At 38.2% G+C, this 26,769-nt stretch overlaps 2 protein-coding genes across 5 annotated transcripts in view; one reads left to right on the forward strand and one right to left on the reverse strand.

The window, feature by feature from the left end:
* LOC111062075 (mannose-6-phosphate isomerase) overlaps positions 1-9,859 on the forward strand; it is an 82,548-nt gene extending 72,689 nt beyond the window's left edge. The window contains exons 5-7 of one of the 2 annotated variants that reach the window (XM_039434261.1): positions 404-571; positions 5,817-6,019; positions 9,478-9,859. In XM_039434261.1, coding sequence (XP_039290195.1) covers positions 404-571; positions 5,817-6,019; positions 9,478-9,672 — 566 coding nt within the window. In that variant the 3' untranslated portion in view covers positions 9,673-9,859. The remainder of the gene's footprint in view (positions 1-403; positions 572-5,816; positions 6,020-9,477) is intronic. The other variant, XM_039434269.1, reaches the window with a different exon arrangement.
* Positions 9,860-18,976: 9,117 nt separating this feature from the next.
* The window catches only part of LOC111052102 (UDP-glucuronic acid decarboxylase 1), a 77,007-nt gene continuing 69,214 nt past the window's right edge, over positions 18,977-26,769 (reverse strand). Inside the window, exons 7-9 of one of the 3 annotated variants that reach the window (XR_005572007.1) lie at positions 21,650-21,783; positions 19,481-20,813; positions 18,977-19,412 (exon numbers count right to left, since the gene is read on the reverse strand). Coding sequence is in view for 2 of the 3 variants with exons in the window: in XM_039434276.1 (XP_039290210.1) it covers positions 20,688-20,813; positions 21,650-21,783 (260 nt within the window). In the remaining variant the exon portion in view is untranslated. Of the gene's footprint in view, positions 20,814-21,649; positions 21,784-26,769 lie in introns of all 3 variants that reach the window. The other 2 variants (XM_039434276.1, XM_039434288.1) reach the window with 2 other exon arrangements.

The raw sequence follows: 26,769 nt of genomic DNA on the forward strand, positions 1-26,769 counted from the left end.
ATTCTATTTCAATTTTTTCTACTGATGCAATTGGCTCAAAGTAGCCAAGTAGTGCATTGCTCACATTGTCGAAATTAAGGGTATTTTGCTTTTGCAAAGTGGCAGAGATTGTTTCAAAGTATTGAGCGGCGCTTCCTTTCAAATAGAATGGAAGGTATGTGAGGCAATCATCCTTATCCCAAGAGTTTGCCGTGGCAACTCGTTCATAATTTTTAATAATTAAACCTCGATTCATAGAATACGAGGAACATGCTGTACAAAAATTTGCGTCTTTTCTTCTCAAGTTAGGCTATGTCGGAGAATTGTAAAATATTTAAATCAAGCCTGTACAATAACTACTACTCTGTATAGTGGTTTCAATTGTTTTTTCATGATTTTTAATAGTATATTGCTGAAATTTCAGATGAAGCAAGTCGAAAGTCAGTATATGCCGACCTGGTTGAGAGATGCCACCAATATTATCCGGGCGATGTGGGTTGCTTTGGGCCCTACTTCTTCAATCATGTGACGCTCAAGCCTGGTGAAGCCTTGTACTTGCCAGCCAGCGAGCCCCATGCTTATATTTCAGGAGGTAATTTCAGGTCTTCTTTATCATGATATTTCCACTTGCAGTTTTAACTTTAATGTTTGTCATGCATTAATTTTTTTATATTGATATTGTGGAAATTTTCTGTAATTGAAAAACAATGATTCTATTGAAAATTTCACTTTATTAATAAAATTCATGTTTAAACAGACACATTATGGGCAAGGCTTCTGAACTCGGGATCTATAAGTTCTGGACACACAGAGTCCAGGACTAAAATAAGCACTCGTGTCTAAATCGACTTTCTGAATCACGGGCTTATCTTCTAAACTCCGGGGTCTATTAAGTTCTCGACTTATTTGAGTCCAGGACTTGAACGCAGTAAATACTTCTTGAACTTTCCATTTTAATTGTTCTTAGAAAATAGTTGATTGATTGATTGGTGAGGTCATTCTCATTTTAAAAATGTGCCTGTGTCCTCATTTTAAATTGATTTTGTGTTCCCATTTTGAATTGAGTTTCTTCAATCTGAAGAACTTGAGCTGTCTTTGTCTTCTCATTTTTACTTTCCTTGGGAAAGTATTGCTTTCCCAAAAAAATTAAGGTACCCTAATTTCAAGTTTTCTATACGTTTCAATGCCCCCTGAGTCCAAAAACATGATTTTTGGGTGTTGGTCTGTGTGTATGTGTGTGTGTGTGTGTGTGTGTGTGTGTGTGTGTGTGTGTGTGTGTGTGTGTGTGTGTGTGTGTGTGTGTGTGTGTGTGTCTGTGAACACGATAACTCCTTTCCTAAATAACCGATTGATTTGAAATTTTAAACTTAAGGTCCTTATACCATGAGGATCCAACAATAAGAAATTCAATGAAATGCAATTCAAGATGGCGGAAAAAATGGCGGATAATTACTTAAAAAACCATGTTTTTCACGTTTTTCTCGAAAACGGCTCTAACGATTTGCTTCAAATTTATACCATGGTTAGCTATTTATAAGCCCTATCAACTGGCATGAATCTCATTTCTGGGAAAATTTCAGGAGCTCCGTAATACTCTTGAGAAAAATGGCGGATAATGACTAAAAACCATGTTTTTCACGGTTTTCTCGAAAACGGCTCTAGCGATTTTCTTCAAATTCATACCATGGATAGCTATTCATAAGCCCTATCAACCGGCATGAGTCTCATTCCTAGGAAAATTGCAGGAGCTCCATAATATTCTTGTGAAAAATGGCGGATAATTACTAAAAAACCATGTTTTTCACGATTTTCTCAAAAATAGCTTGACCGATTTTTTTCAAATTCATACCCTGTATAGTTAATCATCAGTTCTATCAACTGGCATGAGTCTCCTTTCTGGGAAACTAATGGGGGGTCCACCCCATCCTTGAGAAATGGACTTAGTAACCTCCTCCTCGTGCATGAGGTAGGTAGGTAGCGCAGTTCATAAAAAGAGCACATAGTCGAGATATTTCATCTGTAGAACAGCTGTTTTGACGACTAAAAAAATCATCCAATTTCACAATCTACACAAAGGAAAAAGTACTCTGAAAGCAATTATATACACATATACAGAAGTCTGATCGTAGTTTCAAATATGAGAATGTTGTGTGAATGTACCACACCAGATTTTTTTGAATTGAGTTTGTGTTTGTGGTGATATTGATCATATATATGATCTATAATCATATGCTCACTAGTTACTAAGCAAATCAATTGCATGTTTCATTTTACTGTGTCATTAATGTTCGATACAGCCTTGTTAATCTCAAAAAGGTTTCTCTTCCGTTCTAATTTAGTTCAGTGCTCCCATTTTGAATTGAGTTTGTGTTCTCATTTTGAATTGAGTTTGTGTTCTCATTTTGAATTGAGTTGTATACTCATTTTGAATTGAGTTACATACTCATTTTGAATTGAGTTGTATACTCATTTTGAATTGAGTTGTATAAAAATGTTGAATTGAGTTGTATACGGTACTCATAGGGCTCATTGTTTCAGTATGCTTTGAATACTGAATACATACTTCGACATATGAATGTTACCCATTTTAAACTCTGTCTATTAGTGCTCGTTCTCAGATTTCATTTTATCATTTCATCATCTCTCATTCATTCATCATCACAATTCATTACAAATGGAAGCGTTTGTGCGGCATTGTCATCCATCATCTAGGCTTGAAATACTTGTAAAGAGTTTCCATTGAAAATAAAAAATAAAAATTGATATGACAGTATTTCAGATGTGTGCTGAATATTTGTTTCCCACAGCGCTAGCATGAATTTCCAATAAAATATACAATAATTGTGCTTTTTTAACGTCAGCTGTTACATTTTTACTTTCCTTGCCCTATTACCATAGGCAAGGAAAGTATTGCTTTCCGAAAAAAATTAAGGTACCCCAATTTCTAAATTTCTATACGTTTCAAGGTCCCCCGAGTCCAAAAAAGTGGTTTTTGGGTATTGGTCTGTATGTGTGTGTGTGTGTGTGTGTGTGTGTGTGTGTGTGTGTGTGTGTGTGTGTGTGTGTGTGTGTGTGTGTGTGTGTGTGTATGTGCGTCTGTGTACACGATATCTCATCTCCCAATTAACGGAATGACATGAAATTTGGAACGTGAGGTCCTTACAATATAAGGATCCGACACGAACAATTTCGATCAAATGCGATTCAAGATGGCGGCTAAAATGGTGAAAATGTTGTCAAAAACAGGGTTTTTCGCGATTTTCTCGAAAACGGCTCCAACGATTTTGATTAAAGTTATACCTGAAATAGTCATCGATAAGCTCTATCAACTGCCACAAGTCCCATATCTGTAAAAATTTCAGGAATTCCGCCCCATCTATGCAAAGTTTGATTTTAGATTCTTAATTATCAAGTTGCGGATACAATTCAAACAAAAATTTCAAGTGGAATAAATTGAGCATGAGAATCTCTACAATTAATGTTCAGTAACATTTTCACCTAAAATTAAAAATAAACTCTAAAGTCGAGAAAATGTGATCATCCAATTGCGAATTATTGGCAACTGTTGATTCTATTAAATGATTCACTATGAAGAGATAGCAGACCTCGTGTGTCTCCAGCGTTATTACCCTGTCACCAGCTGGCTCTAATCTTTGAATAGTAGACTTGAGATGCGCGGGAACACTACCTTAGCGTCAGGTGATCAATTTTCATAACGGCAAGGAAAGTTGTGTGAGTGCGCCACACCAGATTTTTCAATGAGCAATAATTTGAAAATCTTTCAAAGTTATTTTTGAAGTTTTCTTCATCTGGATTGAAATTTTCGAAAGGGTATTAGATTGAATAATTTCCTGATTTGGTTGCATATTCTGGATGAGCGATGCGAACGTGGTCAAAAATTGATTGAATTAAGCTGGATCCATGATTGAGATATTTTTGAAGGTCTTGAATTATTCGCTTGAAGTCATTTGAAAAAATATTATATTTTCTTGACCTTTATAATAGAAACTTTTACCATAATCCCAAACTATTGTAACGGTTGGCATTTCGTTTTATCCTCGTCGCCAAATATTGTAATTGAACATAATATGAAAATAGAATAAGCCATGATTGAATAGAAAATACTTTTTCGCCCCACTTGGATGTAATGAGCTGGTTTTCGTGCGTCATATGGAGGTCGAAAATGATTGTTTTCTGACCAGGCCGGTAAAATTTTTACGGACCTAGGGCTCTAAAATAACCTTGAAGTCAGCTGATTCTGATTCGATGTGAACGTGTTTACAAAATAAGTTATGAAAAGGAATCAGCTTCTAGAATTGAATAAAGTATTTTGCAATAAGATACTATCATTTTATTTGGATGAATGAAATACAAATAAGATATTATGAATTATTCAAATTTAATTTTCAGAGTATAATTGAATCTAACCTCTAACCTGATCATAGTACTGCGTTTATCACGAGACCTGGTGGATGATTTTGTAACTACTTGGGCAAATCCTTGGTGCTGAACATTTTTACAAATAGTTTATGAAACGTAATCAGTTTATGCTTCTAGAATTAAATACAGTATCCAGCCATAAGATACTATCATTTTATTTGGATGAATGAAATACAGATAAGATATATTATAAACCATTCAAATTCGATTTTTAGAGTAGGATAGAACTTCTAACCTAAACTTCTACAGAGTCGATGACAACAAGCATTGTTGACGTTGACATTCAGATTGGCCAAATTTCAAGTGTGCTAAAACAGCTGATCAAAAAACTTTTCCTTATTTGTGTTTAATATTCAAGAATCAAAACATTTATAATAATATCATCTCATTGTCATTTGAAAGAATTTAAAAGTATAAACTCAACCGACCACATTAAAACATAATAATTGAACATAATATTTTAGGTTATTTAGACAAATCAGAATAAAAAATAAAAATACTTGGAAAATTTCCTGATATTCAGACCTCAGATTTGCTAGAGCTATGACCTTCCTGTTTTGCTTTTGGAAGTGCCTAATAAACAATATTATTCTCATATATTTATATTGTTTTATTTTTCTGTGTGGCGAAAAATAGCGTTCGCACCACAGGCAAAAATGTTTTTCCAGCTCTCAATCTTTTCTAGTCCTCGGCCTACGGCCTCGGACTTGAAAACCGATTTCGAGCCGGAAAAGTCTCATTTTCGGCCCTAGGTGCGAAATATACTATTTAATGCTTACACTGTGAATGGTAGATAAGAATAACTACTCAATTTGTATATTGAATCAACATGAATATTATGTTGGCAGGTAGGGATGTAGGCTACATGTGTAGGGATATCACAACTGCAGGGTCTATTTTAGTCCTCGCCTACTGGCATTAAGGCTGTTCGGTACACCATCACGTATTAAATAAACAAAAATAATAAATTTTATATCATTTATTTATCTGACAGTTGATTGAACGGCTCACTGAGCATTTCATGAAGAGCCTCAATGCCATCTCATAATTACAAAAATGTATTGTAGAATACATACTATTACAAAATCTTTCATAAATATTACAAAATTCTAAAAAAGTGAAAAACAATACAAGTTCAAGTGATAAAAAACTTTTGATCACTAATCACCCTATAAAAAACTAATGTTCATGCGAGCGATACGACATTTCACAGAAGTTTTGAATTGATAATTTAAGTCTAGTAGAACATAAAAACGTTTAGTATATAGCCTACCTTCAATAATCTTCAAGTTTCATATAAGTGATACTGATTGGTTCTTACTAGTAGTTAGTACATTGTGATTGCTTGATGGTTGTAATCTTGTCGATAACCTTCCTATTTTCCATTGATTTTTGAGATTGCGTGGAATGCATGGCCTGCTCGGATAATGTGATTCGCGCCGGACTGACGCCCAAACTGAAGGACGTGGACACTCTCTGCTCAATGCTGTCCTATGCTTGTGAGGCTGCTCATAGCAAACTGTTCAGGGGCCAATTGCAAAACGAATTCTGCACTCTCTTCTGTCCGCCTGTGCCCGATTTCGCTGTTGCCAGATTCCAAGTAAGTTGAATTACAATCAATTCCTCCCAATCTACCGCTGTATAAGTATCAACAAGGTATATAAATAATACAGGTCATGACACAATCCCGTGATGCATTGCAAAATTGCCATTTTATGGGGTTCTAGTTCACCAATTTTCAAATTTATCAGCTGTTATCACTAGTAGTTCTGTGAACAGTAGACCTCACGCAGTTTTCTCATTCACAAGTACCTGATTGAAACTATAGACCTTATGGAAATACAGCAATAGACTGGGTTCTCCACACATCTGTGTAATCACTTGTCAGCTGATTTATGATGAATAATTCTATAGTCTGATTTTTACTCTAATATTGGCGTATTATTTTTTTTTCCTTTTATATTATCCTTGAAATGCATAATTTCCAAAAACCTTGTATATTCGTCGACGTGCAATTAAAAAGGAACATACCTGTCAAATTTCATGAAAATCTATTACCGTGTTCCGCCGTAAATGCACAACATATAAACATTAAAACATTAAGGGCCGGTTTCCGAGCTCGGGATCTATAAGTTCTGGACTTAGAAAGTCCAGGACTGAAATTAGCTCTCGGGTTTAAATTAACTTTCTGAGTCACGGGTTTATGTTATAAACTCCGGGTCTATTGAGTTCTCGACTTATTTGAGTCCAGGACTTTAAGTCAGTAAATATGAGGGAAATTATCAATATTTTGCTGTTGTTTTGTTAGCATTAGGCCTATAGCAAAACAGCTGATTGCAGCGGGATAATTCAGATGCTCTCCAAACTGTTTTGTGAAAATAGGTTTCGATTTCTTTGTATTCTGTAGATCTACAAATTCAAAGCAAAACCTAACCTTTTGAAATATGAATAAAAAAATAAGAATTTTATTTTATGTTATGCTATTATTTATCATTGATCCTTGCCATTGATTTTGGAATAAAAATTTGAGTACCTATGTTTGGAAAAAAAACTGGAATAATAATTTATTATTGTTATATTATTATGTTGAATATGCCATTGATTAATAATATTTACATTGGGAGATGTGATGATGGCCATTCCAAGGCAATCATTGAACATTTCTAGGTTATTCATTTTCATTTTCCTTGTTATTTCATTTTTTTGAACATTTCCTTTAATTTCTAGGTTATGAAATAGTCGTAAATAAGGTTAGTTTTTACGCATAATATTATGAAGAACTTTATACCAAAATAAACTTGCAAACTATAAATTATGAATTTAGATGGACTAATTCAAATAATTTAGGTATTCCATGACATTTATTTGTCCATTCATCTACTCCAAAACAATAACTGAATTGTGTTTGCTCAGTTAAGTCTAGAAATTAAATTTAAACCCTACCCCAGTCGAGGGTTTAAAATCACGCTGTTTTAAGTTCTGGACTTAACGATTCTTGATAAATCCTCGACTCGGAAAGAGGCGAGAATCTAATTCAAGTCCTGGACTTATAAGCCCTTCACTCAGAAAGCGAAATTATAAACTCCAGGGTCTAACGTGATCTCTAAACTCCAGGGTCTATTTGAGTCCTCGACTACGTTAACGCTCTGACTTGGAAAGCCAATTTTCTGACTCCAGAGTTTAAAGCCGGTTAAAGTCTAGAACTTAGCTAAATCCCGAGCTCGGAAACCGCCCCTAAGAGAAATTCCAAACCGTCGACTTGAATCTTAGACCTCAATTCGCTCGGTCGCGCAATGGTTCTAGCCTAATCTTTCAATATCAACTAAAATGGAATTATAGGATAGAAATGTGTATCTCATCAAGTAGGCTAATACGTTGTCATAATACAACGTATTGTAGTGTTTTGCTTGAAGCATCCTTGAGATAGATTGAACAACATGATGAGTTATTTTGTTATATTGTTCAAGGGATATTGCTTGGCTTTGAATTGTAAAATAAATTCTTCCGACAGAATAATAATATTTAGATTCCAACTAAGAACTGAATTGTTGATTTTTAGATTTAATTGATTGGGAACTTTAAAACGTTTTTGAGGTTAGCCTTTTGTCCCAATGCCTTATGAATCATAACAAGTTACAAGAATAAGAACAATTTTTTAAATAAAATGAATTATTTAACCATTTATTATTGGCATTACATTATTAAAAAATTGAAAACCTGAATTTACATATTATCTGAACCAGAATATTGTTTTTAAAATGCATAATGCATGATTTTGTTATGAACAGATTAGAATTTCAAATGTACCACCATAGAAACCCCACATAATGGCCGCTTCATAAGGAGCACGAGTGTCTTGATCTGGTTTTTTATAGACCTTGGTATCAACGTTTGTAGAATGTTATTATATTCCTGTATCAATTAATTACAAAGTAAGAAACAATTTAGTAGAAATAGACAATACCATAGCCACCTCTAATAGAGGTCTCTAGTAGAGACAATACCCGTGGCCATAGGACTCCCATTCAGACAGATCTATTCATGTTGTATTCTATCTATTTGTACAGACAGGGAAGTTGAGGATTTAGCCAGTTACACACACATCGATTCATGGATTTCTGGACGTCATATTTTTTGCCGTCCACATGAAATCTACCTGATTGAACGGAACTTGGCAAACACATGAACAAACCATCTGTTTGCTAAGTTAAATTTAATATAAAGGTGCAATTCCTTAGAGGCGTTAGAGCAGCACCGCTCGAGCATTGCAGCTATAAGCAGGCTTGTCGGCTATAAGCAGGCTTGTCGGCTATAAGCAGGAAGCTTGAGACGTAACGTTACAGCCGTCACGGCTAGAGCACATAACTTATAAATTCATCATATTTGATGACTTATTGAATTCTTATGTTGTATGAGCGTTATGGCGACTGATGAATTTATAGGCAATCTGATGAATTTATAGGCTATGTTCTCTAACAGTGACGTCTCGAGCTTCCTGCTTATAGGCGACAAGCCTGTTTATAGATGCGCTGCTCGATCAGCCTCTAATGAATTGCATCTTTATAGAATTTATAAGGACGGAAAAAAATCGTACGTCCAAAAATCGTTGTGTGTGTAACTAGATTTATGCTAAAAATATATTTGCATTGGGCTTGACTCATCATAATAGCATGGCTTTCTTTTGGGAGTAAGTTGTCATTTGAGATTGACTCATTCAAGAGTGCCACTGAATAGGTAGAATGTTTTATTGCTAATATTGATAAATTGAAGGTTAAACATTTTCAATAGTATATGAATGCTATTTGCCATCTACACTCTACCTCTCAATTGCTTCCTCACCATTCCTCCTGCTATACCCCGTGCAAGTCTGCTAAGTAAGTAATTCCAACGCTCCATTCAACGATACAAGCTTTTCTGACGCTATGATAAGTCTGTTTGAAGGTAGAATATTATTAATTTTGAAGTAGATTCAACATTTGCATGACATGAAGGTGTTCTTGTATCAATCAATTCCATAACTTACCTAGTTTGAATTTCTTGTTTTAATATTTTTTTCAGATACCCGCTGGTAAAACGTGTACAATGGCGGCGCGAGATTCTTCTTCCATTAGCATCGTAATTAGTGGTGAAGGTACTATTGACAGTAATTGTCAAATTGGGCGTGGTTCTATATTATTTATAGGCGCGCATGAAACTAAAACAGTGACGGTTATATCTGACTTGGTACTATTTCAAGCCTTTGCCAATGTATGATCGAGCCTTTGAACGCAGTTCAATTAATAGATTGAATGGATAAAATACGCATTCCAGTGGTAAATGCACAACAGATAACCCAGAAAAAAAGTGACCCATCAGAAACACTGAAGTACTTCATAGGCTGAAATAAAGGAAAATATACTCTACAAAAATGCTAATATTCTCTTGAATTTCCTGTAATCAGTCATTCTTGGGGCTCAGTGAAAAGTCAATTCTTCATTTATTTGAACAAGCATTACTTATGCAATGAAAAAGAGAAATAGGCGTTAGTCAGTTATTCAGTTTCATGATTTGGTTGTGAATGGATCAACATTGACTGCAATGGTTGTAGGGAAGACCTTTGTGAAACCCTCATTTTTATGAGTGAAGCAATTTAACTTGTTATTAGGGAAATTAACCTTCATTTTCATTATCATTGGAATTGTAGAAGATTCTTTTTTGGGGATAAAATTTTCATCAAAAGAATAGCCAAAGTAAACTAAAATAGCATATTCTATAAAATGGAGCATCAACTGATTTTCCAGGATGTGATAGTTAAGTTTTTAAATATCTATTATTGTTCTTCTTCTGTTGTGAGTTGACGATGTACTTAATGATTTGAAATATTTGTAATTATTCATAGACTTTTTTAAATGAAAATAGAATAGAATAAATTTTTATTTCACTTGCTCAAAATTCAATACAATATGAATATAATATATTCTAGTATATTATACTATATTATAGTATATTTGCATTATACAAAATTATCACAAAGCATTAATATATATATATATATATATATATATATATATATATATATATATTTATTTATACCTACCATATTACTTATATGTTTATAAATAATAATACTGTAAATTTTAAATTAGACGAGAATTTTGTGTTATGACCAAATGAACATTAAAAAAATACATCTCGAAAATACAAATATATTATATCAATTGAAATTGCAAAACAAAAACATAATGAATTATATGCGTATTGATGCAAGTTTGATGTTGAAATTTTTATTAAAATATAAGACTGTTATAAATATCAGAATTTATTTTATTCAATAAAACTTTTTATTTTAATTGAATGTTGCATATTATGTTTCAATTTAATTATTCAATATTTTCAATTTATCCTAGCCTTATTTGACAAAAAAAGAAAAATATATTCCAGTCAATATAAACATGAAAAAGGAGGTGTGCTTGCAATTTATATTGTAGTTCTGATTTTTTTATAAATTGTTTGGATACATAAGAGAAGTCCAGAATCAAGTTTTTCATGCAATATTTCCTTGTGCTAGATACACTAGTGGACCAAAATCCTCGTAATTTCAGTTCATTTTTGAGTTTTCATCTATTTTCGCCAAATCCTGTAATCGGACAGAAAAATTCACTCTCGCCTTTTCATTAGATTTTAAAATTCTTGATAAAATGAGATCATTCGGAACTCTTCATCTTCAATGAGTGAGTAGGCCCACTGAGTTACAATTTGAGAAAAAATCCATCTTGATGAATTTTAGTTTTCGATCAACAATATCTTCCTATTGTTACCATTCAAATATAACTCAAAATACCTCTGCGCGTAATTCTCGTAATCCAGGTACAACAATCCTGACAACAATGCTTCTTGTATTTTGGAAAACACCTCATTTTTAGCTTCAATCATCATCACCAACTCTATTGTCATCACATTAAGATTTAGCGCAATGATGTAATTTGAAAAATATGAGAATAACCCATTAAAAACACTCAATTCAGTAGAGAATCACGCATGAGGACAAAATTTTGACCTCAATGATCAAAATTTCAAACAATCATAACTTTTAACACGATGATCGGATCGCATCGTTCTTCGCGGCTCGTGAAGGCGGTTCAAAATCATGCATCATAAATGAAATTCGGTCGAAAAAACAGTTAATTCATCCTTGAGTGTTCTTTAGCCAGTATTTCAATTCGATCAAAATCTTGTGACCGGTTACATATCCGGTTAATACCGGTTGGCATTATAATTCTCGTTTCTAACATATGAAACTACTTTCTGTGTAGTTTCCAGCACCGGCAGTCTTCTAGACTGCACTGCTCGACGATGATTTCCAGCTCCTTGCTGAAAATTATCCTCCTTCTTCCGCCTCCGGTACGGCTTTTCCGGACAGTTGAACCTCCAGTGCCCAGCTCGTTTACAGTGCCAGCAAATGAACTTTCTACGGGCTGGAGAAATTTTCTGAGAAATAAATTCCTCTTTTCCAGTCTTGCACACGGTTCCTCCGTGTTTCTGGACTTGAGAAAATTTCTTCTTCTCCTTCTTCTTCCCTGGAATAATTCCAGGTGGCTTCCTTGACCTCCATCTGTCAGGCTGGGTTTTAACAGTAGCCAGCCTCGAGTTGACGGTTCCCTTCCCCACATTTGGAGTGGAAATATCGTCTCCAATTTGCTTTTTGACGAGATGAGGATCCCATTCCACTGACCGGGAATAGGGGTCTATTTTCACCCGGTGCTCACGAAGAAACTCCATACCAAGTAGAATATCTGGAGAAAGCCCATCCATTATTGTGAGTGTTGTTGATAGGGATATTCTGCCGATTTTCAGGTTGGGTATAACACCACCTCGCAGACGTGCAGCCGCTCCGTTAGCCATAACAGCGCCGCGCTGCGCAGGCTCTCGCTCCACTGCTTCCAAACTATTAAAAGCTTTAGAGCTAATATAGTTGGACTCTGCTCCGGTGTCGAGAAGAGCGCTATACTGTCTGCCTCCTATTTCCACTGTAGTGAAAAGACGGTTGTCATCCTGGAGCTCTGGCTCTAGCTGGATTTGAAGCCTTGTTTTAACCCCAGCTGTTTTATCAGAAGTCTTCTTCTGCTCTCTCTCACAGGAACAATTTGGTCGTGGCTTCCCGCACTTTGAGCAGAGTGAAACCTCCGGACACTCTGATCTCCAGTGTCCCACCTTCTTGCACTGCCAACACACGGGGCCTGGAGGTTGTTCACTCCGACGCTGTGTAGTAGTAGTCTCCTGTCGAGGCTTGGTCTGCTTCCTCACCTCCTCCTGCTTCACTGCTCGTTGTCTCTGTTGAGCACTCTTCTCCTCGAACTTAATTTGTTCATATTGTCTCGCTAAGTGTAGTAAGTCGTCGATGGTGTACACTTCAGCCTCCCTGATGTAGAGCTTGTAGCGTGGTAAAAGATTCTTGTACAATCTCTGTACCTGGCTCCTCTCTGAAAAACCACCTCTTCTTCTCATCAGCGTTAGCAGCTCCTCGACATAGTCGTCTATGAGCTCGCCTTTTCTCTGCCGCCTGTCGAGAATTTCATTCTCAAGATCCTCCTCATAAGTAGGTGGATAGTAACGAGACCAAAAGTCTCTCAGGAAATCGTCCCAGTGTCTCCACTGTTCTCTCCTATTCCTCATCCATAAGGAACATTTCCCCGCTAACATTTCAGGTAACGCTGGAAATAACTGTCTGCCAGACAAGCCATATGCTTGTTGCAGCTCCTCGAGCCGCTCCATAAAGCTTGGAGCATCTCCACTCCCATCATATGAGAGCCGCCACCCTCGAACCTTGTCACACACGGCACCCGGGTCCATACAGGATGTAGCAGGCACCGCTGGTCTGGTAGGTGACCTCAATACATGCCTAGGCATGTTATTGTGCCTCTCCGGCCTCACCAGCGCAGGCTCTGCATGGTATAGCGTTTCTGCTGCCGCATCCTCGCTAACTGGTGCTGGCCTTCGCGCTCCTCGACGAAGCACCTCCTCCCCATTATCCAAAACGGGGAGCATCGCAACAATCCGCCGTCGTTGCTCCAGTAGAGCCCTCCTCAGGCTCGTACTTGTGCCATCTGTCAGCACTGAGTCGAGTAGTAGATCAATCAAGACCTTATCGTGCACTCTGTACACCCAGGAGTTGCTGGATTTGCCATCAAACTCTGGAGACGTCTCCTTGGGTATTTCTTCCAGTCTGGAACATGCAGTGGCCTCCCTGACTGGTGGCCACAGCGCTGCAGCTCCTTCCTCTTCCTGACCTGTGCCAGCGCCGCCACCGATCCTGTTTGGACCAGTGGCCTCCACCATTGTCCTCCGGTGGTTTTTGACAAGAGCTCTCCTGAGCTCTGCCATGGTTTTAGCTGTAGGCAGCCCTGCAGCGGCCGAAAATTTCACTGCTTCATCCCTGTAAAACCTGTAGATTCAGGCCACTCTTGGATCACTGCTGTTGTCTCCTGTATCCTCCTTGTCGCCTTCCTCGCCTCTGCAATTATCACTCTCTTCAGCACTCATCGCTGTTCTTCTCCTCCTACCTTTAGCCCCACGTTGGGCGCCAATCTTCTGAGTAGATTTTTGCCCACACCTTCTTCTACTAGAATTCCCAGTGTCGCTCTGGGCTGGCTACACTCAGTCGGCGACTGGGGTGGGCCGCAGCAGGGGACAGGAGTCTTGGTGGGGTGTCCGTCAACCACCCTCGTTTGAGTCGGGGGTTGAAACAGGGTCTTGAGTACTTTAGAGAAATGTTTCCCTCTTTTAGATAAGAGGGGCCGTGCTTTCGTGTGTTGAACTGCGGAGCTTCCAGTGTCTGAGATTAACCACCTTTAACCTCAGACACAACTCCCGGTCGTCGAAGGATTCGGAGTACACTCGAAGTACGAGTTGTACTATGCTGCTAGCTGCGCGCTGCTTCCTTCACTCTTCTGTCGACCGCTCGCATTGGATTTCCGAACTAGACTGCCGCCCACTAGCCTTTCACGAGCCTCCCTCAGTGGCCGTGAGGGAGGGGAGTAAGGATGCGCAGCACTGCTGAGCGGTAGCCCAGCGGCAGGCTTGATCATTGACCTCTGTGATTCCATCAGAGATAACCGAGCGTCTTATAACGAGCCCTAAACTCAATTCCCTTCATTAGTTACGATATACATCGTGACAATAAATTTTTCATTTTTTGACCGAATTTGACTTATGATGCATGATTCTGGACCGCCTTGACGAACCGAGAAGAATGAAGTGTAGTACGATGAAATCTGAGCATTGTGTCAAAAGTTATAAGTGTTTGAAATTTTGATCCTTGAGGTGTCCTTAAACGCGCCTCTCCACTAGGAAATACTGAAATGAAGTGCATCTAGCGAGTGATTCTCATAGAACATGATCTCATGAAATCATGTCATTGTGCGAAATATCAATGTAAGGACAATGTAGTTGGTGATAATGTTTGAAGCTGAAAATTAGGTGTTTTTCACAATACAAGGAGCATTGTTGTCAGGTGTACCTGGAAATCTATATGAGATAGAGCGCTCTACCTGATCTCAGATTGTAGAGCACAGAAATACGCCTAGAGGGATTTTGAATTATACATCTTAATGGTAACAACCGGAAGATATTGTTGATCAAAATCTATTGTTGAGAAAATACGAGGTTTTTGGGCCATTCTGTATCTAGCACAAGGAAATTGGTTCTGGACTTCTCTTATGTACCCAAATAATATATTGAAAAATCAGAACTACAATATAAATTGCATGCATCAATGTATATAGTGACTGGACTAGGTCGTATAAAAATGATCTAGATACCAATAGAAGGGGACATTCTCCCCGTTAGTTTGATATTAAATTCGTATATGCATTACGACGTCCCATGATTCTGAGACAGGTGATATTCAAAAGAAAAACAAATAATTTCGATGTTTCCAATTTTATCAAAAAAGTTGAATTTCCTTTTAATCTTTCAACCCTGGAACTTTTTTAGCATTACTGACTTATTGGGGATGATATTCTACATCCAATTCTTACGTTAAATTGGAAAGTAATCCAACTTTGAGAAAGTTGCAATTTTACATGATTTGGCAACCTTGTAATTTCTTCGGATGGAGAGCCAAGTCTCAACTTATTTTACACAGACTATAAAGATCGAATCTTACTTAACGAACATATTTTTCATGAATCGATTACAGCACATGAGCGAGAAGATTCTATTCTATAATATTCAAGATCAAGTAATTTTTTATAATATCAGGTTACCGAGATACAAAGCTTTGAATATAAAAAATTGGTAATTTTTACTTTCCTTGCGTTTACTTACCTAGAAAAGGTATCCCAATTTCTTAATTTCTATACGTTCAAGGTCCCCTCAATCCAAAAAAGTGGTTTTTGGGTATTGGTATGTGTGTGTGTGTGTGTGCATGAGTGTATTTATTGATGTGTAGACGATATCTCATCTTCCAATTGACGGGGGCTAAAATGGCGAAAATGTTGTCAAAAACATGTTTTCGCCACACTGCACAGAAAGCAGCTGTTTTCTAGTCCCTACGTAGATCTGATAGACATTGTTTGCAGACGACTCTCATCTGATGTCAGAACAGGTTTCTTTCCGGCCACTAAATTTCAAGTGTGCTAGAACAGCTGATCAAAAAGCTTTTCATTATTTGAGTTTATTATTCAATAATGAAAACATTTATAATATCATTTTATTGTCATTTGAAAGAATAAAAAAGTATAAAATCAACCTCCCACATAATTGAACATCATCTTTTAGGTTATTTAGACAAATCAGAATTAAAAATAAAAATACTTGGACAATTTCCTGATATTCAGATTACCTCAGATTTGCTAGAGCTATCACCTTCCACGTTTGCTTTCGGAAGTGCTTAATAAACAATTATTCTCATATATATATTGTTTATTTTTCTGTGCGGCGAAAAATAGCGTTCGCACCACGGGCAAAAATGTTTTTCCGGCTCTCAATCTTTTCTAGTCCTCGGCCTACGGCCTCGGACTTGAAAACCGATTTCGAGCCGGAAAAGTCTCATTTTCGGCCCTAGGTGCGAAATATACTATTTTTCGCAATTTTCTCAAAAACGGCTTCAACGATTTTGATCGAATTTATACCTAAAATAGTAATTGATAAGCTCTATCAACTGCCATAAGTCCCATATCTGTAAAAATTCCAGGAGCTCCGCCCCATCTATGCAAATTTTGATTTTAGATTTCCAATAAATTATCAGGCTTTAGATACAATTTACACGAAAATTTTCAAGTGTGAAAAGATTGAGCCTGAAAATCTCTGCGAGTGAGATGGTTGGTATTAAAACTACAAAGGTGAATGGTATTATAAACGCATGATAGAGTACCTAGTCCCTCATCTCATGAAGGATTCTAGTCTCTCAAGTGGGAGTAATCCTATGTTTCTTTCCCGAATTTATTTGAGAGAAAATCGACGATACTTTAATGGCTTCTTTGCGAGCTCAGTTCAGGACATAGTGGGTGCCCTGCCTGATGCTAACATTGATCCAATTGTTATGTTGGAAAGAAGAATCCAGCTGGGAAAGGAGCGACTCTCTTTCGCCTCACCACACCAGCTGCCTTGAAGACAATCATACACTCCTTCAAAAGCCCAGATGTGTTTGGCATGTCCGTGATGTTGTGGATGACATTGCAGTTTCTCTCTCTGCATCTGTCAACGAGTGTTAGAGGTCTGGAAGATTTCCCGATTTTTTGAAGACCTCAAGAAGTCTCCCTGATTTCAAGAAGGGTGATCGCGAGATTGACTCAGCCCTTTTCGTCTCTGGGCTCTTACCTTTCAGCTTGTCTCCCTCTGCAAGCTCCCAGACTCTTCCAGTGGTTTTTGGTGTAGGTACTTCCGGGATCGGTGCTGGGGCTTATGATAAATGACCTTGACTACCACGGTTCCTCTCTGATGTTTGCGGATGATATACATCTCTACTGTTGTCGAGTGCTGAGCTTGAGTGGGTTTTGGAGGCATCTGCGGAGCATCTTCGATCTGCTATTTTGTGGTTTCTTGCTAATCGATTCCAGCTTAATGAGAACAAGACTCAAAGAATAATTTTCAGCTTGTCGCGAGAGCTGGGTGACCCTCAGAATCCAGTGAAGCTGCTGGGTTTTGTCTTGACTGTAAACTCAGCTGGAGCAATCATATACAGCAGGTAACCAGCCGAATCTCCCGAATTGCTTGCTGCTGCTCAAGATGAGGAGCCTGATGACTGAAACTTATTTTCAGATAATGTATCATGCGACGGTTATCAGCTATTACATCCTCCTGTGCTTGGTTCATATCAAGAGGATACAAAAGACTCTAACTGCCCGTAGTGACATCCACTACCACAACACCAAGCGCCTTTAGCTGTTGGATGTTCCCAGGAGACGCCTCCACCAGTTATAGGATTTCTTTCTGCCCTGAAATTCTTCAACAAGCTGCCTCCTGGTGTGGTTGGATAAGGTCGCCTTTAAGAAATTTGTCAGGAAGCTGCTGTGTGACAGGACATATTATAGTTTAAATGAATTTACAAGTGGAAATTCATTTTTTTCTAAAAGTGGTCACTGGAACGCTGCCATCTGCATAGTTAATTGTTAATTTAGGAATTTCGAGTTTTATGACGCCATCGATCAACAAGTGTAGGTACCTAATGGAAGAAGCGGAAGGTATTAAAGGAATTAATCTCAACTGTATTCAGTTCTAATCGTGTGTTAGTTAGGGAGGGATAAATAACAATAATCAATAAATACAACTTGAAAGTTGATAACGGTTTATTTCACAATCAAAAACAGTAGAATACATTAATATTTTCGTTACGAACAGCTATCACAATTCAATAGAAATTATTAGTATGGTAGAAAAATAGAGAGCAAACTCATGAATAAGTAATTAGGGATCACTAATTAAGAGAAAAATTTTCTTACTAAATTTAGCTAAACGACGTGTTTGATAAACCTCAAGACAAAAACGTGACTCTTTGTAAATCGACATAATTTTAAAATTGACCTTATCGCCAAGTTTCATTTTGATGACTTAAGAGTTACTGAATTATCGTCCAAGCTTTTTTTCTGATGTTTTATAATGAAGAAACATATAACCCAGAATTGAACAATGAGCCTACTTATTGAGAATTACAAGAATCATAATTTTACTTGGTAGAGGTTTCAAGATAGCCTACTTCATTTTTGATGTAAATCACTAGTGTACTGCTAATAATCGGCGTGTAATTACTGTAAAGCCATAATAATAATGCTGTTGGTCATATATGAATAGCCTAATAATTTTTGAATCCAACAAATTCCGAGTATAATATGAAATAAATGTAATTTGACAGCAACATTGTTGAAAATTGCAAACCAAGTTATGAAATCAATAGATGCCGAGTGCATGGCTGACTCAGGTCAGGTAGCCTGTCATATCGCGTTATTCAGGAATTTTCACTTGGCACCTGATCTAGCGTCTAAACCACTAGACTACGGCCATTAGACTACTCTACACTAGACTACTCTTCACTCATTAAATAATAATTATTTGAGAAATGGATAAAATTAATACAAATATATTTCAAGTAGAACCAAAATTTTATTCAAATATTTATTAGTCTACAAGTAAAAGTAGAAAATCCATCGATAACACTTGAAACTCAAAATTCTATTTATATTAGATAAACAGAAACAATAAGACAGAATATTGAATTCCTTAAAAAATGGAAACTCTATTTCAAATTTATTTAAACAGATAGACAAAATATAATATTTATCATAAGTAATACATAATAATATTATTTACTATTGTAGTAATAATCAACTTCATTATGATGTTCAAGTTTTTTTAACGAATGATTCAAAAGTGGTTGTTTCTCTATATTCAGTTGTGGCGCCAACGACAAGGGTGGACTGAGATTTTTGAAATCAGGTTACAAAGTTCCGTTTTATTCCAGAAGTTTGCCACTTTAATAAAAAAAGCTTGCTTGTAAGCAAACTGATAAAATAATGTAACTCTGTATTGAGCTCAATGACAAACTTCCGTACATCAATCCATCACTCCAGAACAATTCAGCGTAAACATATATTGGACAAACAAACAAGAATACAGAATTAAATATCTTCATCGAATGCTAAATAAATAAGAATTATACATATTTCATATTTATTTCAACAGAGAAACGAAGCTTGAAATAATATTCACCAGAAAAGTAAATGTATATCATAGAATTTATCGAGAAATTCATATTTTTGAACATTTCTTCCCGTGCCCCAATCAATGACTGAATAATCAATTTTATTTTACAAATCGAAAAAAGGTGATACGTACCCTTAAACTTAAACTGGACAGTATAGGTATATGTTCAATTTTTCAATCAAATTAATAACTAGGATGCAATTTATTCAGCTCAATGTGGAAAATCTTCAATTTCAAGTTATACCGGTTTATTACTTCCATATATTTCTTCAATCTTGCAAGTTATTGATTTCAGTGACATTTTCAGCCCAACATAGGAATTAATTCACTTGCCTTCACCGCCACTATTTGGATTTTGTTCAAAATGCAATTTAACAAAATGTTATACAGTTATGTTGGAGGAATTCTACCAGTTTCATTTACAGGATAGATGGTTAATGTGTTAAATATTATTTATTATACAAACTGGGTACCAATCTTCAAATTGACAATCCGAAAAATATTCAACAAACGTACAACCTATTACTCGACCACATAGTTCTGATCAAATACAGTGGACAGACTGCATATATTTCAATTAATAACATATTTTGTATTCAGACTATAGTATAAGAATTGTTTTGTTCAATGTAGCATCACACTAAATATTCAAATTGATGTTTTTAGCAGTGGTCAAGTTATTCTATTCCCATTCACACATCGAAAAATCATAGATTACAAGACATTCATAAGAAATTCATCAATGCTACTTGTAGCTTTTTTCGATGAATCACATTAAATTAAAAATGGCAAGAGTGATAAACATTTGCACAGTATTAACGTATTAAAGTAAGTAATAACACATTTGAAACAATAATCGGTAAACTTAGAAAGTAGCAGAGCAGTCAAGTCATAGTTCATTAATAAATTTGAAGCTAGTCTATCAGTCTCAAGGTAGTACAAAAAATTCAACAACAAAGTAAAAGTATTTCAGCGTGTACGATAGATGCTTTAGAAGCAAGTCAATGCTAAGAGTGGATATGTAATTGACTCTAACCACACCTAGCATAGATTATTGAATTATCTTGTCCCGGAAAATAAGAAGCCAAGCATTAACCGGGGTTTAGATCTTCTTTTCTGTTTCCTATAGATCTGCCTTTAACTATGCCCCCAACTGAGTGTTGCAGTTCCTGTCTGAAGTAGGCAATTGTTCTCTGCAGACCAACTTGTAGTGAGACCTGTCGAAGCACAAATTTATGGAATTATTAATTTTACAGTTATCAATGTTGAATATCTTTTTATTTAATTATTGCATGACCAAGGAAGACTACAGGCATTAAGCCTAAATCATTCTTCACTACAATTTACAATCAAATTGAGCAAGTAAATAAGATTAAAGATATACACTACAGAAGTACAGTGCATTCAAATCACAAAAGGTATAAGCCCAGTGTAAGAAAAGTATGTTTGAGTAGTTTTGTAGTTTTGTCACAGTAGGTGTGATTATTGGTACATTACCTGATACACTCACTCTTGTTTCATACTACCATAGTTGAACAAAATTCATTAATCCATAATATTTTACCCAGGATTTTGTAGTATTATTATGGCATAAGCTAATAGATTTCTCATTAAATATGTTACTTCAAGCAATGGAGCGCCGTTTATACACAAACAGTACCAAGAGCAGAAGATCCACAGAGTCGCTAACAGATAGTGCGGCTCAACGCTAACAGGTACAGTGGATATAAATACAGTGATTATACTGTATAGTATTTGTACTAATAGCAGTTCAAAATTCTGTCCTCATTAGTTAACAAGACGACGATTTTCAATCTCTTTAGTCTATGCTCTCTCTATGCATCTATGGACAAGTAAAGTGACGGTATGGGTTTTGCACACTTGACTGTTCATGTACTTCAGATAAATATATACATCAGTTAATTACAATAAACTTTAATTATAAACAATTCAACTCATTTCAGATAGCTGTCTCATCGGAGTAAAATGAAAATAGTTTTATGATAGCACACTTGTTTAAAACAGCTAGAAATAGCTCAATGATCAAAACTACCTTGGGTTCCCAATTTAAATGTAACTTGGCCCTTGTTATATCAGGCTTCCTCCTTTGTGGATCATCTTCAACTGCTTTTGTTCTCTTTATTGGATTCGATCCACCCACCAATTTCTTTATAATGAAGGCGAATTCTGTAAAAATCAGAATGTTGCATTTCAAATTATGGAGACTATCACTCAATTAAAAAAATTGAACTTTTCTAAATGAACTACAATTCTGATTAGAAACTAGAAAATAATATAATGATCTGAAACATCAAATTGTTAATCTGATACCACCCCGCTGGTCGAATTCCCTACATCGCCACGTGATCGCTTTGAGTACCACTCTACCAGTTGATGCATCGGAGACGCTCCCCGGTGTTGGACTGAGTAGTTCCAGTCTGCACCGCCAGGCGGCGCCAGCCACTACTCCAGTAGAAGCCGGCCTCCTATAGGCCGAAGGCGCTCGGCCAATGGTAGGAGAGGAACCGGTTCGATCTGCTATAAAACGGGGCACTTCCAGCCTCTAATAGTCACTTAGAGAGGCTGGGTTCAATGTCTCGAATATTAAACCTATTAGCAGTCGTGGGAGGCCTCTTCATCAGTCTCTTCATCATTAAACTGAAAAAAGAGGGAGATTTAAAAAAAATCTACTCTCTTAGCAGCCTGTTCTGCATCAAGGTTCAAGTTGAGCCTTACAAGCCCAAGCCAAGCATACCTCAATGCTTCAATTGCCAGAGATATGGCTATAGTTCTGTGAATTGCTTCCACACACCACGTTGTGTGAAATGTGGTGAAAACCATAAAGCAAGTGATTGTAAGAGAAATCTTCAATCAGAGAAGCCCCGTTGTGTGAACTGTCAAGGAGCTCACACAGCCAATTACAGGGGATGTCCAACACACCAGGCAAAACTAAACAGGCTGCCAGCAAAAAAATCGACTGTCACAAAACAGTCGACTTCCATGCAGCCTCCAGTCGCGGAACGGCGGCCGAGAGAGGCGAGTGTGGCTGATCCAGCCTCACTCTCCTACTCGGCGGCCGTTCAGGGGGCTACAGGGAACAGTCCGAGTCCCCCACCCCCTCACCGTAGTCACAAAGTGACAAAAGGTTTTCTTAAAGAACGACCAGTGATAGTGAAAAATAAATTTCCATCAATCCCAGTGGAAAGGGTTCCCTTCTCATCCATTATTAATATTCGAGAGGACTTCCCCTCTCGCCCTTCCCAAACAAAGACACCACCTTCAGTGGAGTCAAACTCGGGAAATTCACAACCTCCCTCCTCACAATCTCAACAGGGACAGGAAGGTCTACTGGGCTTTCTGAGCTCTGAAAAATTTGTTCAATGGGTGGTAAGTACCCTACCACGTCTCATCAATGCCTTGAACATTGGTGAAGCCATTGCCATACTTATCAGTGCACTCCCCTCCCTGTTGAACTGAAATGAATAATTTCAAAATTATTTCATTCAATGCAGATGGATTAAGACACAAAATTAACGAACTTCGTCACTTTCTTAGTGACCTGAATATAGATGTGGCTCTAATTCAGGAATCACAAATGCCAACTACTATGCCAATTAAATTCCCCTCATAGTCAAGAGCTCGACGCCCACTTTAGAAAAATAGTCGACAGTGTTTTAGTAACAGTGCAAGACCCCAACCCAAATAATCTCTCACCTTTTACAATGGGAGATATAACAAATGCACTTAAAAATACCAATCCAAAAAAGGCCCCAGGTCGTGATGGTATTTCTGGGAAGGCCATCTTAAATGCGCCTCCAGAGCTAGCCCAACACCTGCTTGTAATTTTCAATTCCATTCTGAACACCCAACACTTCCCCTCAGAATGGAAAAAGAGCAAATTATTCCTGCTCCTAAAGCCTGGAAAACGCTCCACCCTACCATCCAGCTACAGGCCAATCTCCATACCCTGCTTTTTCTCAAAGATTTTTGAGAAAATGTTTCTGGAGAAACATATAAGAAATACACTAGATAGTGTGATAAGGCCAGAGCAGTTTGGATTTCGTGCAGGTTGTTCAACAACACTGCAACTAATGAAATTCTGCTCTCAGTTATCAGATTCTTTCAACAAGAAAGAGCACGTGACTGCAGTCTTTATAGACTTCAAAGCAGCCTTCGACACTGTGTGGCTGGATGGACTACTCTATAAACTTTCATCTGTCTTTCAACCTTCAACAATAAGACTCTTCAAGTCATACCTTACTAACAGGTATTTTGAAGTTCACACCCGCACCCCATCTTCAGTAAACTCTTCAGCTCTCACCCCAGCAACAGCAGGTGTCCCCCAAGGATCTGTGCTTGGACCTATCCTCTACTCCTTCTTCATCAATGACATGCCATCTCTACCTTCAGTTCAAACAAGTCTATTTGCTGATGACACCACATTCCACTCGAGCAGCATGAATCTGAATAGGGCGGCCAGGAATGTTCAAGAGCAGTTAAACCTGCTTACATCCTGGTATTCATCCTGGAAGGTGGAGATTAATCCAACTAAATGTGTGGCTGTCGCCTTTTTCCGAAAACTTAAACTTCCTCCAACTGTCAAAATCCATGGCCACGCCCTGCCATGGTCCCATACCGTCAAGTACCTCTGGACAAGGTGTAACTCTGGACAGAACACTCACTTTCAAAAAACACATTAAAGTGAAAATTCAACACTGTCGTGTGCTGTTTGTACAACTATTCCCCCTCCTTGTCACCCCTTCACTCCCCCTGGAATTTCGGCTGCTCATATTCACAGCCATCATCAGGGCATACCTGACCTATGCCGCTCCAGTCTGGTTCCCATATCTATCGAAGACCAATAGAAAACGTCTATTTGGCCTTCAAAACAGACTCATCAGAACCATCTGCAACTTTCACTACACTGTGAATAACAGGTTGCTCTATGAATATGCCAGTACCCCTCAATTACTCAACTTCATTCAGCTCACATCTCGAAAGCTTCATGATACAGCTTCTATCTCGTGGCGTACATCAATAAGGCAGATGTACGAAATACCACGACCAGCTCAGACCCACAAGCAACTCCCATTTCAACAATGGTGGCCTGATTGACAGTTAGCAGTTGGGCCGTGAAGGTGCCAGCAGCTGATTGTCAGTCAGCCACAGTTCACAGTACTAAATTCCCTAGGAGAGAACCATTCTCCATTACCACTTATCCCAGAAAATATATTTTGAAAATTAACTAGAATTAGAATATCAGAAATTATTGAATTAGAAAAAGAAAAATCAGAGAATAAAAGAAAAAAATAAAGATAAAATTGCCAAGTTCTACTAAAGGTCTTATATATGAGGAACCCCCAACTTCAGCACTGTTATTACTTTGAGCAGTCATAGAGCTCCATAGCTCAAGACAGTGCCGAGTAAGGGTGCAATGACTCACCCTCACATGTTCCACCAGTAGCGTAGTCTAATAGTCAGTTGGAATGTTCACCAGCTTGACCAGACCAAGGGAGCCACAACGAGTCCTGCCGAGAACCCTGCCTACTCATTTCACGACCACGTCCAGCCGATGCCCAACAGGAAGTCATCCAGGAGCTGTCAGCAGCAGTTGGGGAAGAAGATCCGACGCAGGTTGCGGAAAGAGGAACGGCGGCCGGCACGGATAACGCTCTCCAAGCTCCAGCTAAGGCGCAGCACAGATTGTCTCGCGGATAACGCTCAATTTGAGACTGGTGCTGTCGGCTGTGGCGATTGTCTCGCGGCTAACGCTCAATTTGAGACTGGTGCTGTCGGCTGTGACGATTGTCTCGCGGCTAACGCTCACTTTGAGACTGGTGCTGTCGGCTGTGGCGATTGTCTCGCGGCTAACGCTCAATTTGAGACTGGTGCTGTCGGCTGTGGCGATTGTCTCGCGGCTAACGCTCACTTTGAGACTGGTGCTGTCGGCCGTGGCGATTGTCTCGCGGCTAACGCTCACTTTGAGACTGGTGCTGTCGGCTGTGGCGATTGTCTCGCGGCTAACGCTCACTTTGAGACTGGTGCTGTCGGCTGTGGCGATTGTCTCGCGGCTAACGCTCACTTTGAGACTGGTGCTGTCGGCTGTGGCGATTGTCTCGCGGCTAACGCTCACTTTGAGACTGGTGCTGTCGGCTGTGGCGATTGTCTCGCGGCTAACGCTCAATTTGAGACTGGTGCTGTCAGCTGTGGCGATTGTCTCGCGGCTAACACTCACTTTGAGACTGCTACAGCTAGCCACAGGGATTGTCTCGCGGCTAACGCTGACTTTGAGACTCATGTGGCGCCTCCTGAAGTGAGCGTGTTAGTCGCTGAGGAGTTGCCCACGGCGATCGGCGTCCTAGCCCGACGAACCCCTGCCGAGGCATCAAGGACCCCAGCTGCGGCGCGACTCTCCGCCAGCGACGACGACCTGTCAGCCGACATACGAGACCTGCAGCAACTGGTAGTCCACCCCCTCTCGCCTCTCAAGACGCCCATCAATGAGTAGCGACTGCAGCCGCTACACCTCAAAACGACCGGTCAAATCGACCTATGCGCCCGGTGACGGCCAGGACCCTAGGAGTGCGTGGAAGCGGGACGCCGCCATCCTGTTCGGCCTCGAACAGCAAAACCCACCGGCCCCTTTCGGGCCACAATCAGGTTTTCAGAGTCAGTGACACCCCTCTCCACCAATAGCCAGGCATTAATGACCCACGAGGGATAACAAATCTTCCTATCGGTTTATTTAAATTGTCACTTTATGGTCAAAAATCAAAATGTTGCATTTCAAATGATGGAGACATCAATCAAATTGATAAAATGGAACTTTCACAAGTACTTTTATAAATGAATTCGGATTATAAACTAGAAAATAATATCATGACCTAAAACATCAAATTGTTATTCTTTCTATCGTTGTATTTCAAACCAGAAACCACAACCACAACACCAGATACAGGAATCTTCTCATCACTAGTGTTGCAAGGAAGGCACTATACCAGAGACATTTCAATCATTTAGCACCAAAATTATATAATCTACTTCCTGCAAACTTTAAACAGATTAATCATCCTAGAAAGTTCAAAACAATAGTACACAATTGGTTGATGAGCAAAGGAAGACAGAACATAGAAAACATTATTTCAAATAACAACCAACCACCTAATGACTTAC

Source organism: Nilaparvata lugens, chromosome 1 (genome assembly GCF_014356525.2).
Source record: "Nilaparvata lugens isolate BPH chromosome 1, ASM1435652v1, whole genome shotgun sequence".
Classification (NCBI taxonomy): domain Eukaryota; kingdom Metazoa; phylum Arthropoda; class Insecta; order Hemiptera; family Delphacidae; genus Nilaparvata; species Nilaparvata lugens.